Raw genomic sequence first — 15,355 nt, forward strand, 5'->3', positions numbered from 1 at the left:
GTTCTGTCCCGGTTCTGTCCCGCTCTCTCCCCGCTCTATCCCGGTTCTCTCCCCGCTCTATCCCGGCTCTATCCCGGTTCTCTCCCCGCTCTATCCCGGTTCTATCCCGGTTCTCTCCCCACTCTGTCCCGGCTCTCTCCCGGTTCTGTCCCGGTTCTATCCCGGTTCTCTCCCGGTTCTATCCCGGTTCTGTCCCGTTTCTCTCCCCGCTCTCTCCCCGCAGCGGCGCCGCAGCCCCGCTCAGCCCCCGCAGCGGCACCGCCGGGCGGGCCGGCCGGATGACTGACAGGCAGATCAGCCAATCGCAGTGCGCAGCGCGCCCCCGCGCCGGCGGGCGGCCCAATGGCGGGGCGGGGGGGGCGGGGCCCGGCGGCGCGCGCGGCGGCGGGCGGCGGGCGGGCGGCAGTCGGCGCTGAGGCGCGGTGCGGTGCGGATCGCTCCTCGGGCTCCCGCCGCGGCCGCCGCAGCCGCGCCGCCGCCCTCCTCCTTCCCTCCCTTATGGAAGAGATGGAAGAGGAGCTGAAATGCCCGGTGTGCGGCTCCTTTTACCGGGAGCCCATCATCCTGCCCTGCTCGCACAACCTGTGCCAGGCGTGCGCCCGCAACATCCTGGTGCAGACACCGGACTCGGAGTCTCCGCAGAGCCGCCGCGCCTCGGGCTCGGCCGTGTCCGACTATGACTACCTAGACCTGGACAAGATGAGCCTGTACAGCGAGGCGGACAGCGGCTACGGCTCCTACGGGGGCTTCGCCAGCGCTCCCACCACGCCGTGCCAGAAGTCCCCGAACGGGGTTCGCGTGTTCCCGCCGGCCGCGCCGCCGCCTCCCGCCGCTCTGGCGCCGCCGCCGCCGCCGCGCAACGCGTGCCTGACGTGCCCGCAGTGCCACCGCAGCCTGGTGCTGGACGAGCGCGGCCTGCGCGGCTTCCCCCGCAACCGCCTGCTCGAGGGTGTCATCGACCGCTACCAGCAGGGCAGGGCGGCGGCTCTGCGCTGTCAGCTCTGCGAGAAGGCGCCCAAAGAGGCGGCCGTGATGTGCGAGCAGTGCGACGTCTTCTACTGCGAGCCGTGCCGCCTGCGGTGCCACCCGCCGCGGGGACCGCTGGCCAAGCACCGCCTGGTGCCGCCGGCCCAGGGCCGCGTCAGCCGCCGGCTCAGCCCCCGCAAGATCTCCACCTGCACCGACCACGAGCTGGAGAACCACAGCATGTACTGCGTGCAGTGCAAGAGCCCCGTCTGCTACCAGTGCCTGGAGGAGGGCAAGCACTCCAGCCACGAGGTCAAGGCGCTGGGAGCCATGTGGAAGCTCCATAAGGTGAGCCCCTGGCTTCTCCAGCCGAGCCAGCTCGTCCCGCAGCTTCCCCCGTGCTCAGCTGCGGGGTGGGAGCATCCTCATCCTCAGCCATCCCCTCCCGCTCCGCGCCGCCCCCTCGGCCTGGGGACGTTGGCATCGTGCGGATGATGCCCCCCAAATCCAGCCCGGCTCCCCCGGGGGTGGCTCGGGGACATCTGCCGGGGAGAGAGCCGGGGAAGCAACAGGGAGCGATGGTTTGGGGAGGAGGAGGAGGAGGGAGGCGTGAAATCCGCCGTGGGAGCGGAGAGCTGCGGGGTGCCACCTCCTGCCGCACTCGGAGTCACCGGGAGGAGGAGGAGGAGGAGGAGGAGGAGGAGGAGGAGGAGGGGTGGCAGCAGGCAGCCGGGAGCCTGTCCCTGAATACTGATCAGCTCCGCTCGCTCCGTGCTGGAGGAGAGGGTCCCGGCGCTTGCGATGGGATGTGGCCACCATCATCATCATCATCATCATCATCATCATCATCATCATCATCATCTTCTTCAGCTCCATCCATCCCTCTGCCTCCCGCCCTCCCTTCTCGCACCAGCGCCCGAGGGAATTGGGGCAGAAGTGAGCAGGACACGGGTGGACAGGGCACAAGGGGATGGGCGTCATTCCTTGGATGAACATCGCCATAATTGGCCCCCACTCCAACAAATTGGGGCAGGTGGGGAGGGGGGGACCTGTGACAAGGAGCTGGGGGGAGGATGTGACCTCCCGGTGGAAGGGACTGGATTGCTGGATTGCTTTCCAAGAATATTTCGGGATGCTCTGGCAGGTTATGTGGCAGCATGTGGTCCGTGAAGGATGCAGATCTCTGGGCTGGAGCTCTGCACCCCGAATTGGGTCAGTGGGTGCATGCAGGGACAAGCTGTCACTTGTCACAGTGCCCCAAAAAGGGGGGTAACCACGTAATGCTGTGGGGAGAAGGTTTGGTGGTGCTTGTTGGAAGGGGCTTTTCCTGACCCCCTTTTGCTGGGAGCAGGAACAGCTCCTCTCTGGATTTTCAGAGCTCTTGGAGAGATGTGCCAGGGCAGTTTGGTGCCCTTGTTCTTATCCATGGGGTGCAATCCCTGATCCCAGAGCTGCTGGCAGCCAGCAGGAGCACCCAGCTGGGGTGGGATGCCCAGGACCAGGGTGGCACGGGTGGCTGGGGAGCTGCTCACAGGAGCAGGGGATGGAGCCAGGCTCTTGTGGTGCTCAGCAGGAGGGGGAGAAGCACCAGGCAGAGTTTGGAACGCAGGGAATTCCACCTGAACGTGGGGGAAAACTTGGCTGTCAGGTCAGCTTGGAGCAGCCTTGTCTGCTGGGAGATGTCTGCCCATGGCAGTGGGGTTGGAATAAGATGAGCTTTAGCTTTTCCTTCCAAATCCCTTTTCCCAGGGGAGAGCTTTAGCCAAGTGCTGTTTCATTGAGGATAATGTAACATTATTTCCAATGATGATTTTGGACAGTGAAGCCTCGCCTGCCTTGAGAGATCTGTGTTTCTGCAGGGGTTCACTGGTATTACCTGGTGTTAGTTTGCTTTTTAGGGAGAGGAAGAGTCTGTGGGGTTAAATGTGGTGTTAAGGAGTAATTGAAGGAGGGATTTCAGGGCTAGGACTTAGATTGCTCCTTGAGATGCCATCCAACAAAATCAGGGGAAGAGGTTATTTACCTTGATTTTTGTTACACACAAAAAAAACAAACAAAAAAAAACAACCTAAAGCCAAACAAACAAAACCCACAAAAACCAGAAAAACAAAAAACCCAAAACAAATAAAAAACCAGCACCATCAAAACCAATACCCACAACAACTTCCAAGCTTGATCCTGGTTGGGATTGGGCATTAGGAACAAAACCACCTGTGGTTTGGAGGGGTGATCCTCTTGCAAAAGTGTCTGGTGGTGTCATTTTGTGAGACACAGGCCCTTGGCAGTGGGACAGGTTTGCTGAAGGGGTGACTGTCCCTTCTGGCCTGATCTTTTCTCTGTGATGAGCAGTGTAATGATGCCTGGATATTCTTTGGGATGCTCTTCCCTTCTGGTCCAGGGAGGCTGTGATTGTCCCCAGAGCTGTCCCCAGAGTGCTGGATGAGCTGTGGCTCCTGAGCTCAGCAGCGTTCACGCCCCAGTGGGTGATTGCCAGAGCCAGGGCAATCAATCCCTGAACCAAATCCAAAGGACTTTTCCCAATTTCCAACTGCCCCAATTTCCCCTTTCCTCCGTGAAGGTTCTCCTGAAAATAATCTGTGCTGAGGCACAATCAATTGTCATTCAGGGAGCTGGGGTTTCTAAGCTGGACACAGATTGTGGCAAATCCTCTCTGTCCCTGCCTTCCTTTCAGCTGTTGGGAGCAGGGTGAATATGCAGAGAAACACGGAGGGAATTGGGTTTTTAATGTGAATTGTCCCAGTTCTGCACAGATATTGCAGCTGAGTTTTTCTCCTGACGAGCTGGAATGCTGCTTGGCATGCCAGAGCAGCAGCACAAGATGGAGCTGAATCATTTATTCCTCACACATCCAAGCCCCTCTTCTGCTGGAAATGTGTGGAGAGTGCAGGCTCAGCAGCTGGCTGGGGTGATTTTATGGATAGATGGATGCATGGATGGATGCTTGTGTGCAAATACAGACTAGGAAGGATCTCACTGATGCCTTGTGAAGGCTGCCCTAGAGCAGGGGCTGGATGGAGTTACAGCATAAAGCAGGGATTTATTCAAAGGACTCAGTGGTCTTAAAAGTGCTTTTCCAACCTAAATGATTCCAAGATTCTGATTTGGGACCACTCTCTCCTTGAGGAGGTCAGGCAGCATGTCCAGGTCATTTTGGGGAAAAGCAGAAACAAATCTTGACTTTATTGGAAGGAAAACAATGCTCTCCATTTTAATTTTACACAGGATTTAACTGCCTGGGATGGGATTGCCCAGGCTGATGACACAAACTGTCCTTGGATTGCAAATCCCTGCAGCAGAGCTCAGCCCTGGGAATTTCCATCCCTGTGGAATTTCCATCCCACACGGTGTGGGCTCAGCAGTGATGCTCAGCAGGCAGAGGTGACACCTGAGCCCATGAGGTGTCACCTGAGCTCAGCTCCTCCTGCCCCAGCACAGATGGAATGAGGGATGCAGGTGATTCCTATTAAGAGAAAAAAAAAAAAAAATTAAAATCACACACTAGGACTTAATTCCAGCTGGTTTGGACATCTGAGGAGAACCAGGGCTGGGTTCTGGTGTCCCCTGGCCCCTCAGTTTGTGCCCAGGGGACACCAGAGCCAGGACAGGGATGAGCAGAGAGGATTTTTCCTTAGCTCACATGGCCAGGGCTCTGTGTTGGCTGCCAGAGGAACTTTGGAGGGGAGATTGGGACTGGGAATGTGCTGCTCTTGTGTCCATGGGAATTCCTGTACCCATAGGGGAAGTATCCAGGGAGTTGCTGTATGACCAAGACCTGTTTGCACTTGGAAAGTAAAATATTTGCTGTTTAAAGAGAAGCAGGGAGAATCCTTAATGCTTCCCAAAGCTTGGTGTGCTGGCCTTTGTGAATCCCACCACCCTTTTTCCATCTGCAGCAGCAGGATCCAACAGCAATGCCCAGCAGCCTTCCCACCTCCTCCATTCCTCCTTGGCCAAATCCAGAGGGTGGCAAACAGCCTGAGAGGCTTTGAAGTCAGAAAAAGCCAAGAAATGCCAGGATTTGGAGCAAAAATGCTGGGAAGGGGCTGAGCCTGGAGCAAAGGAGGCTCAGGGGGACCTTGTGGCTCTGCACAGCTCCTGACAGGAGGGGACAGACGGGGGGGTTTGGGCTCTGCTCCAGGGAACAGGGACAGGACAAGGGGAAACCATCTCAGGTTGCTCCAGGGGAGGTTCAGGTTGGATATTTGGGAAAATTTCTTCATGGAAAGAGTAGTTAAGCATTGCAAAAAGCTTCCCAGAGGAGTGCTGGAGTTCCCATCCCTGGAGAGATTTAAAAGCTGTGTGGGTGTGGCACTTGGGGACACGGGGACTTAATGGTTTAAAAGTCTTTTCCAGCCTGCCTGATGCTGTGATTTACACCAGCCTGTGCCTGCCCAGGCTGCAGAGGTGATCTGCCTTCTCCTGTTCATTCATTTGGATAAAAGCTTTCTGTCAGGTGGCTCTTTGCTTTGCAGTTAATGGAGTAAGGAGCAGCCCCAGATATACCCTGTTAATCAAAGGTAGTGTGGTACAGCAGATCCTCCCAAGGGTTGGTGGAGCCCAGGAGGCAGGAGGTGACCTCTGAGGCATTTGCAGATGGAAATGGGCTCAGGGTCATCTCAGAGTGAGTGTAAATCACTGTAGCTTTCATGCCATTCCAGTGGGAAAGTTAGATTAGGAAACAAAATTTCCCTGTGAGGGTATTGAGGCCCTGGCACAGGTGCCCAGAGAAGCTGTGGCTGCCCCTGGATCCCTGGCAGTGCCCAAGGCCAGGCTGGACAGGGCTTGGAGCTCCCTGGGATAGTGGAAGGTGTCCCTGCCCATGGCAGGGGGTGGAATGAAGTGTTTGAGGTTCCTTCCAACCCAAACCATCCTGGAATTCTGTGTCCAAAAATACACGGATCTGACAGAGCAGTGCTCTGTTCCACCATCTGGCTCAGGCCTCAACAAGCAGGCTGAGCTCTGGTGGGGTCCATCTTCCTCTGTAAATATCAAACCTTTTCCATTCTCTCCCATCTTTTTTCTCCTCTTTGCCATTTGATGAATGAAGGACCCCCCTGGCTGGGTTTTGCTGCATTTACTGGGGTGCAAGTCAGGAGCACCTCAGCTGAGATGGGCAAAATTAACCCAGGGACTGATTCTTGCCTCTCTTTCAAGGGAATTTCTGCAGTGTCCATACCCAGGGGTTTCCCTGTTCACCCCATGTCAGATTAAGCTTTATTTTTGACTCAGAGATGGGGTAACTGAGAGGTGTTTTAAAAACTTTTATTCTATTTTCTGTCTCGTGTGAAGGGTGAGACAATACAGATGTTATAATTTATGCAATTTTAATTAGAAGCTAACTATTTTCTAATTACAATGCATTATAAGCATTTCTTGGCTTACATTACTTGAGAATTAAAATATATAAGAAAACTTTTACCAAAAAGTAGCTAAACAAGAACAAGTTTGTATATAAATGCATATTATGGGAGCCTTCTATCAAGCTTTAAGAATTCTCTGCAAATTCATTTCCCACAACCACATCCCTCGCCTGGAAAAACAGGAGAATGAGGAAGCAGAGCAAACACTGTGCCTGGTGTTAAATAAATTAATGGAGAGTGTGGAAAGGCTTTGCTGTTTATTAGCCAGGTTTCACAGGATGCTTTCCAAGAGCTGACACTGGTGCAGGGTGGATCTTTGTTGGGAAAATGTTCTCGAGAGGCTTTGATGGTCCTTTGCATTGCTCATTCCTGCTCTTCTAAAGAATCCAGCACCCAGGAGTTCAGGCTTTTAAAGGGAAAACTTTGCACCAAAACTTTGGTGTCACAGAACCCCAAAATAGTTTGGGTTGGAAGGGACCTTCAGGATCATCTCATCCCACCCCTGCCATGGCAGGGACACTTCCACTGTCCCAGGCTGCTCCAAGCCCCATCCAGCCTGGCCTTGGGCACTGCCAGGGATGCTCTGGGCACCTGTGCCAGGGCCTCATCTCCCTCACAGCCAAGAATTCCTTCCCAATATCCCATCTAAATACTTTCTGTTTTCTCCTCTTGCCACAACCCTTTCCCATATGACCACAAATTCCTTTTTGCAGTCCTGCTGTGCACTTTCTAGCAATCCAGCACATACCACTAGGAAATATTTCCCTTCTCTTTTCTGGACCTGGAAGGAATTACCAGCAGCCTTTGATTAACTCGTGTTACTCACACAAATTCATTTAGTTCAGAGTGCCTTCAAATTGCATTGCTCTTCCCAGCTGTATGCAAGAGTAATTAAAGAAAAATTTGGCTGAAACATAACAACTCTCAGAGCTGCCCTTTTGTCAGCCTTGGTCCTTGTTTTGTTTGTTCTTGGGATGAGGCATTTTACCTGTTCAATTGGCTTATAAATAAGCCAGCTCATTCCCTGTTCATTCAGCTCGTCCTGCTGGGATGAATTGGGTAAATTTCTATTTAGAGCAAGCACATGAGGCAGGGAGAGCTGGGGGGATAAATCTCTGGTGACCCTGGCTCAGGTAATGTCCTGGAAGGAGAGGCAGAGCCTGGTGTGGAATTACTGTGAGGAGTAGAAGCTCTGAGGGTGAGTTTTTCAAATTCCCAGGGACCATCCCCTTGTGGCTGGAAAGAGCAGGGATGGTTTGGGGTCTGGGACCACCACTGAGGCTCCTGCCATAAATAGGAAATGTGCTAAACTCTTCAACAGGGAGACAAATAAATAGAAATGAAGCCCAACCCTCCCCCATTCCAGTGACACCTCCCTGATTAATGCAGAGCTGAGAACAGCAGGTCAGAGAATTCACCTTGCCTCTATTGAAAGGAAAATTTTGTTTGCAGTCTGAACCAACTCATATTTTTGCCTTCAGAGCTGAATTCAGCTTTGAGCACAGCCTGACCTGGAGCTGGCTGGAAAAGCTCAGCAGAGGCTCTGATCAGGGCAGAATTTCTGGGTAGAAAGAACAAGACCCAAGTTCATTTCCAAATTTTCAGCTGGAAATTTTCTTGAGCAGCAGAGGGGGTGACTGTGGGGGTGATGCCAACCTCAAACACCGTATGCACAGCATGGATTGAGGCTTGGGCCATGTTTTTGTATTTAATTAGCCATTAAATTCCCTGTGTCACAGAAATAGAGGGCTGTTAATAGGAGCCCACTCAGCTCTGCAGCAGCAGAAATTGCCCTGGGAGGGATCTGGCAGTTGAGGGATTTCCCATCAGTGTTAATTACCCTTTCCCCTTTACTAACCTGATAGGAGTTGATGGGTTTAGGGGAAAAAAAAGCTGAGAATTGGATGTTAATAAGGCATGCATGGATGGTGCCTGGAGTGCTGAGGGCTGGAGGCAGAGTTGCCATTCCCGAGGGAGGAACTCGGATCCACAGCTGGGATGGGCAAAGGGAGCAGCTGCAGCAGCCACTGGAGTGGAAGATCACATTTGTGACTTCCAAAGCCTCCTGAAAATCCCACATCTCCTGTGGAGATGCCAGCCTGGCTGCCCACACTGGGGCTGCTGATTTGTGCAGCCAAAATACGTGGGAAATATCAGTTAAATTATTTGCACCAACCACGAAAATTTGGAGCATCTTTCAACCAGTGATCCTTTTTTTTTGTTTGTTTTTGGGTTTTTTTGGGGCTTTTGCACTAAATTGTAGGTTTTTTTCCCTTGTTCCCTTCTTGTTGCTGTTCCCTGTGGCAGGATTGGGGGATGTGTGAATTAATGATGGGTTATGGCCTCGCCTTCAGCTCGAGGGTGCCTCCATGGCATAACTCCTCACAGCCTGTGCTTGGAGCTGCTTTCCACCTGCAGCTCTGGGGGTTTTCTCTGGTGCTGTTTTCCCAGTGTCCCTTCAGTCAAGATGTGTTAATTCACTGCTTCTGTTCACTTCACCATTTTTCTTCTCCCTGCTTCCTTCCCTTGGAAGTGTTCCAGGCCAGCTTGGACAGGGCTTGGAGCAGCCTGGTCTAGGGGAATGTGTCCTTGCCCATGGCAGGAGGTGGAACAAGATGGGATTTCAGGTCCCTTCCAACCCAAACACTCCTGGGATTCTGTGATTCCCAGGGTCCCTGACCCGGGGGCTTTGCTGTGCCTGTGGGTTCCTGCTTGGGAAGGACCTTTCTGTCTGCAGAGGCAAACTCAGGGGTCTGAATTTGATTTCTTTTCCAGGCAGGTTTCTGTGATTCTGTGCTGTGGTCTCTCTGTCAGAGGATGTAAAGCTGGCAGAAGGGGGAGTGAGGTTCTGTCAGGCTTTGAAATGGATTATTCCTAACAAGGCACATTTATTGATTTCCAGACAGACTCTGGGGGCAGAGTTCCCTCTGTTCCCTCCCTGGCAGGGCTGTTTCACCCCCAACACCCAGGGATGCAGGCTGGGGCAGGGGAGGAGTGATGGGAATTGTGGCAGCATTTCCCTGAGGATGCTGGAAAGGGAAGGGTTGGGCTGGAGATCAGTTCTCCCTGCCAAGGATTTGCTTCGTCCTCCTGGGCAAATAATTGCACCAAGCCCCTGCCTATCCTCTCCCAGGAAATGTGTGTTTAGCACCAGTGCCCTTCCTCCAGCCCAGCAACAATTATGGTGGGAATTCATAACAGCACAGGTGGAGATGAACTGGGAATTTCCAAAATTGTGAGAGCTGGGTGAAATCCCATCAAGGACACGAGGGGAGCGTCAGCCTCCCTGGGAAAGCACTTCCATCCTTGCTCAGTCATGGATTGAAATCACAGAGATTTGAAGGCATGACTGAAATGCTTGCTCAGGTTGGGACAGCTGAGGTGACAGATTGGGGAGATGTGCAAAAAGCTGGGGATTAACGAGGTGCTGGTGCTGTCCCTTGGCTCTGTGACAGGTTCCACCATTCCCTGGGTGGCACAGCACTCATTCTTTGGCAGGGCACAATGTTAGCACAGGGATTTGTACTAAGTAAAAGGATTCACTCATTTTCTAGAAAATGGGGGAATGAGACACAGGGGTTAGAAATTAACTTGGGGTAGAAATCAATTTGGGATTTAGATGAGGTGTGCTGTTTCAACTTGTGTAGTCTATGGCTTGCTGGCATTGATGCCTTGAGAAGGCTGAGCTAGAGCAGGGACTGGGCAGAGCTACAGAATAAAGCAGGGATTTATTAAAGGATCTCCTCCATGGATCCACCTTGGGCAGCACCAGAGCCCAGCCAGGGCTGCACCCAAATGAACCAAAATGGCCCCAAAATGCACGAGCGCTCCCGGGGGCTCTCCCTGGGATCAGTTCTGCTCCATTGGCACCTTGGAGTTCATTGTCCCATTCCAGCTTTAGCCCAGGCAGTCCCATCCTGCTTGTTTTTCTCTCTCCAGCCCACGGTGTTTGTGCTCCTGGGCTGAGATTTGGATCATTTGTCCTTGGTGCCCAGCTGGAGCAGGAATTGTTTTGTGTCCCTGCTCTGTGCAGAGAGCTCAGCATCCCCTGGTATGGAGCCCAGACCCACACACTAAAGCAGCACAGAATGTGAAAAATATAAAAGCCAAAACCTGAGGCATCAGCATAAATATTATACTACAATTCATAGATGAATTGTGCTGTGTGTTTGACTTGTTTAGTCTGTGAACTTGCTGTGCACAAGTGCAGAACAAGCTTCAAACGCTCTGAAGCCTCAGCCCTGCTGTCTGCAGGAGCAGTGACAACACCTCTGATTGTCCCCACTTCGTTCCTTGGTGCTCCTTTGTAGTTCAGCCAGCTGTTCCCTCTTTCTAGTGCCATTCCTGCTCTTTGTGGAGCTGTTCCCTCAGAGGGGCAGCAGTGGTGGCTCCTGTCACGCTGTCACACCAAACCCACACAGCCCAGGCGTGGCTGAGCCTGTGCTGCATCCATCCTGCACCAACACCTTTTCCCCCTGACATTTTGTTCCCAGGAAATGAGGAGCTCAGGGGGCATTTGCTGAGGTCTGTGCTGCCAGCAGCCCACACCTTGCTGAATCAGAGCGAGAGCTTAGACGCAGTTTCTCACCTCTGAGATGATTTCTCACCTCCCCCGGAGCACAGCAGTTAAAATTTATGAATATAGGAATTTTTTTTTTCTAATTTTTTTTTTTTCATTTTAAATGTTGTCCTCTGGCAGTGGATGCTGCATTTTCCCCCTGCCCTAAGGACAGCTGGAGGGGCACGGAGGTCACTTGCTGGAGTTGGTGGTGGGAGCTGTGATCCATCTGTGGCTTGGGCTCTCCATGGATCTCCTGCCGTGGTGCCAGGCTGCCAGATGGGCAAGGACAGGCCACAGGCAGCTCCAGGGAGGATCTGTGCTCCATTCCTGCCTGGCAGGTGCTTTGCCCACGTCTGTGCCATGTTGCCAGCTGACCGCTGCCTGTTGCAGAGGGTTTGTGGCTCCTGCTGCCATGCTGTGATATTTGATGGTGCCAGATGTGGCTGGTTGGCCTGGGATGTCATTCCTGGACAAGCTGGGGGTGGTAGGAAGGTGCCAGAGCAGAAATTGAGGCTCAGGGGGGACCTTGTGGCTCTGCACAGCTCCTGCCAGGAGGGGACAGCCGGGGGGATCGGGCTCTGCTCCAGGGAACAGGGACAGGACAAGGAGAAACCATCAGGGCAGCTTCAGGTTGGATATTTGGGGAAAATTATTCATGGAAAGGGTGGTCAGGTGTTGGGAGGAGCTGCCCAGGAGTGCCCATCCCTGGAGGTGTCCCAGGAACTCCTGGAGGTGGCACTCAGAGCTCTGGGCACGGCTTGGATGGGCTGGGAAAAGCCAGGGAATCTCAGGAAAACGGAAAGCTGGACAAGACAAACGCAGATCTGAACCAATGTGGTTAATCAAACGTTCTCCCTTTATTCAAGATAAGGTGGTAGTTTATATAAGCTTCTACATAGTTTACAAAAACAAAGACACTCTGATTGGCAAGCTAACATTGTTTACCTTTTCCTTAAAATGGCCTACACCTTACACTATGAAACCTGTACTAATTCACACCCAGACAGCCCAGTGGTCCCCATCACACCTTAACACTATTTCTATCTGCGCCACAAACTCTGAATTTCTAACTGCGTCAGAGGCTTGAAGGCCTCACCAGGCCCAAATCTGAGGCCTAGACTGGAGTAGCTCAAATCTCATAACTCATGTCCTTTTTCTCTCAAAAATGCTGCAACAGCTGGGAGATCTTTTCCAACCTCAGAGATTCTGGGATTCTCTGCCTCAGTGTGGGAAGCCTGAAGGAACGTGCTGCAAGGTGGGAGAAGGAAAGAGGAAAGGGAGAGGCTTCAGGGGCAGAGATTCTGCTCAGTTTTGTTCCAAACTGGGTTGAACAGGGCTTGGAGCAAGCTGGTGTGGTGGAAGGTGGCCTCAAACACCTCCTGCCATCGTGGGATGTTTCTTCAGCCAAGAGGGAAAACTGGGACAGCTTTTATGGAGCTGTTGCAATTCCTGGGATCAGCCTTGGCAGAGGCAGTGATGCTGCACAAGGTCATTAGTGGCAATTAGCACAGATTGTCTTCCAGGGACCTTGTGCACTCAACATTTGGCACCTCGGTTCATCTTGTGCTGCATGCAGAGGAGAGTCAAGGAATAATTTATGTCCTGGCTGCAGCAGGCTGTGTGTGGTGGGATAAAAGCCCTTCCTGCCATATGCCACGGATTTGGCTTCAGCAGAGCTGGGAATTGTTAAATTCTCATCAATCACGTCGGGTCCCAGAGCTTTGGGTTTCACCAACCTGACAGTCACCCCGGGAGGGAGGGACAGACTTTGTGACAGGGCCTGTTGTGGTGGTTTTGAACTAAAAGAGGAGAATTCAACCTAAATTGAAGGACAGAATTATTTATTGTGAGGGTGGTGAGGCACTGGGAGCAGTGCCTGGATCCCTGGCAGTGCCCAAGGCCAGGCTGGATGGGGTTTGGAGCAGCCTGGGATGCTGGAAGGGGTCCCTGCCATGGCAGGGGTGGCACGGGATGAGCTTCAAGGCCCTTTCCACCCCAAATCATTCTGGGATTTATTCAGAGTTAACATCAGGGAGCTCATGACTCAGTTCCCTCCCAGTGAGTATGTTACAAACAAGAAAATAAGTGTAACTCAAGCCAGCCAGTGGGATTTGTATTTATGCAGCCCTTCCTGAAGGGGTCACACCCCAGCAGGGCTCCTGAGCCCAGGAAAAATCCACTTTCCTTGGATGTGCCCCAAAATACAGCAATTTTAAATTAAATATGTTATTTTATTAAATCATTATAATTAATTATATCTAATATTATATAATCAGTATTTTTATAACACATAGTAGTATAATATATAATAATATAACTATATAATATATAATTAATATTTATTATATATGTTATATATTATATATATTATATATATAATATTATATATAATATATATAGTATTATATATTTATTATATATGTTATGTGGTAATTATAGAATATATAATTACATATATATAATGTATTATATAATTACATATATATAATGTATTATATAATTATTACTGTATCATTATTATTTATTATATTATTTAATATTAAATTAAATATAACAAGGCTTATGGGGCCAACACTGTTACCATCACCTGGTGATGGCACATGCTGCATTTGGAGTTCAGGGGGGTTGTGCTGTTTAACCTGATTCAAACTCCACTATAAAACATGACCTGTTCCTAAATGTGCTTCACAGGATTTTGTGCCTAATCTCCATCTCTGGGAAAAGCTCTTAACCTTGGTAAAGCATTCATGAAATCAGTAATTATTTTATTGCAGCCATTTGATTGAAGCAGCTGACATGGTGTGGGGTCTCCAAGCTGATTTGCAGTTACAGTTTGAAGGAGCCAGGAGATCTCAGAGTACAAATAATGCCACAAATGTGTGTCCAGAGTGGGATTTAAGGCCTGATTCTGCCTCCTGCATTTCTCCTGGGTGTCAGGAATATCTGTGGTAACTCGGAGTGATTGATTCCTTCAGCATGAGGTTGGTGGAGTTGGACTCTGAGATTTCTGTGCAGTTGGAAGGTAATTTATATAACATTTTATGTAACAGCCTGCTGCCTTCACCACTCTGCATGTGCATAAATACATCAACCAGCCTCTTCCTGAAGGAAAATATTCCAAAAGCAGGTGCTCTTGGTGGCTGCACAGCCCTGCAGCAAAAAACAGGGGTTTGTTCTGGGGCAGGGTTGATGCAGAGATGATTATTTTGGGTGCCTGTCTTCCATCGTGGTCTGGAGTTAAACACATGCGACATCGCTGGCCCTGGAGGGGATATGGAGATAATACAAGGCTGGGAGAGCTGGGAATGTGTTGGAATCTGAGGTATTGATGATTCCCAGATTGTAAAAGTCTCTGTCTGTCAGCCCCGCTGCCAAAGCAGAAGCCATAATTGGTCTGTGCTGTTTCAAGGTTGTTTATTCTGTTTATCTCTAACATGTTCTGCTGCCCTGCCGCAGCTCTGTCCTGCAGGGCAGCGTGTGGGGCTCTGCCCTCAGTGGGATGGTACAAACATTAAATACCACAAACTACCTGTGCTGGATTTACAATAACGTGCCAATATCTGTCACCTACGTTGGACAGTGTGTCCCCAGCCTGAACCAACAGAAAAATGCCAACACCACAGTGAAACATGGAGGGCATGAAGAAGGAGGAAAAGGACAAGACACACCCAATTTCCTCCATCTTGTCCCCTCTGAACCCCTAATCTAGAAATCTAAAATTTTACTTTTGCATCCGTGCCACACTTAATTATTACTTATATCAAACACTCAGAGCTGGTAATTCATCCTGTAAGATTGAAAACTCTTTTCCATGGACAGAGATCACAGCCAGTGTCTCTGGGGGCTCTGTCCAGGGGGGTTCCTGACCCCTGCCAGGGTGCCAGGGCAGCCAGAGGGAAGCCCTGGATTCCCACAGGAATGTTCCCCTGGAGAGGAGAAGCTCCAGGGAGAGCTCAGAGCCCCTTGGAGAGCTGGAGAGGGACTGGGGACAAGGGATGGAGGGACAGGACACAGGGAATGGCTCCCACTGCCAGAGGGCAGGGATGGGTGGGAGATTGGGAATTGGGAATTCCTGGCTGGGATGGAATTGCCAGAGCAGCTGTGGCTGTCCCTGGATCCCTGGCAGTGCCCAGGGCCCCTGTAGGGCACACAGGTCCCTCCTTGGTGGCTCTCCACGTTGGAAGGGCTGGTGGCAGCTCAGAGCTCCTGGTGCTGCTCCATGTGCAGGGAAGGGTTTTGTTCCTTTTCTGGGAACCCCTGCCCTGGGCTGGAGAGAAAGATGGGAAGGACAGGCCTGGGCAAGCTTTGCTTAATGAGCTGCTTGTCCTTTGTGTGTTCAAAACTGGTTGTGAGTTTAAATGGAACATCTTTCAGTAAAGCAAAGCCTCCAAGGGAAAGGAACAGGCCCTGGAACTTCTGGGACTCGGCCCTTTGCCTTGGAACAGCC

At 51.5% G+C, this 15,355-nt stretch overlaps 1 protein-coding gene across 5 annotated transcripts in view; it reads left to right on the forward strand.

The window, feature by feature from the left end:
• Positions 1-373: 373 nt before the first annotated feature.
• The window catches only part of TRIM9 (tripartite motif containing 9), a 61,830-nt gene continuing 46,848 nt past the window's right edge, over positions 374-15,355 (forward strand). For all 5 annotated transcript variants that reach the window (XM_030273204.4, XM_030273205.4, XM_030273207.4 and 2 more), the window contains exon 1: positions 374-1,314. In XM_030273204.4, the coding sequence (XP_030129064.3) occupies positions 499-1,314 (816 nt within the window). In that variant the 5' untranslated portion in view covers positions 374-498. The remainder of the gene's footprint in view (positions 1,315-15,355) is intronic.

Source organism: Taeniopygia guttata, chromosome 5, assembly GCF_048771995.1.
Source record: "Taeniopygia guttata chromosome 5, bTaeGut7.mat, whole genome shotgun sequence".
Taxonomy (NCBI): Eukaryota; Metazoa; Chordata; class Aves; order Passeriformes; family Estrildidae; genus Taeniopygia; species Taeniopygia guttata.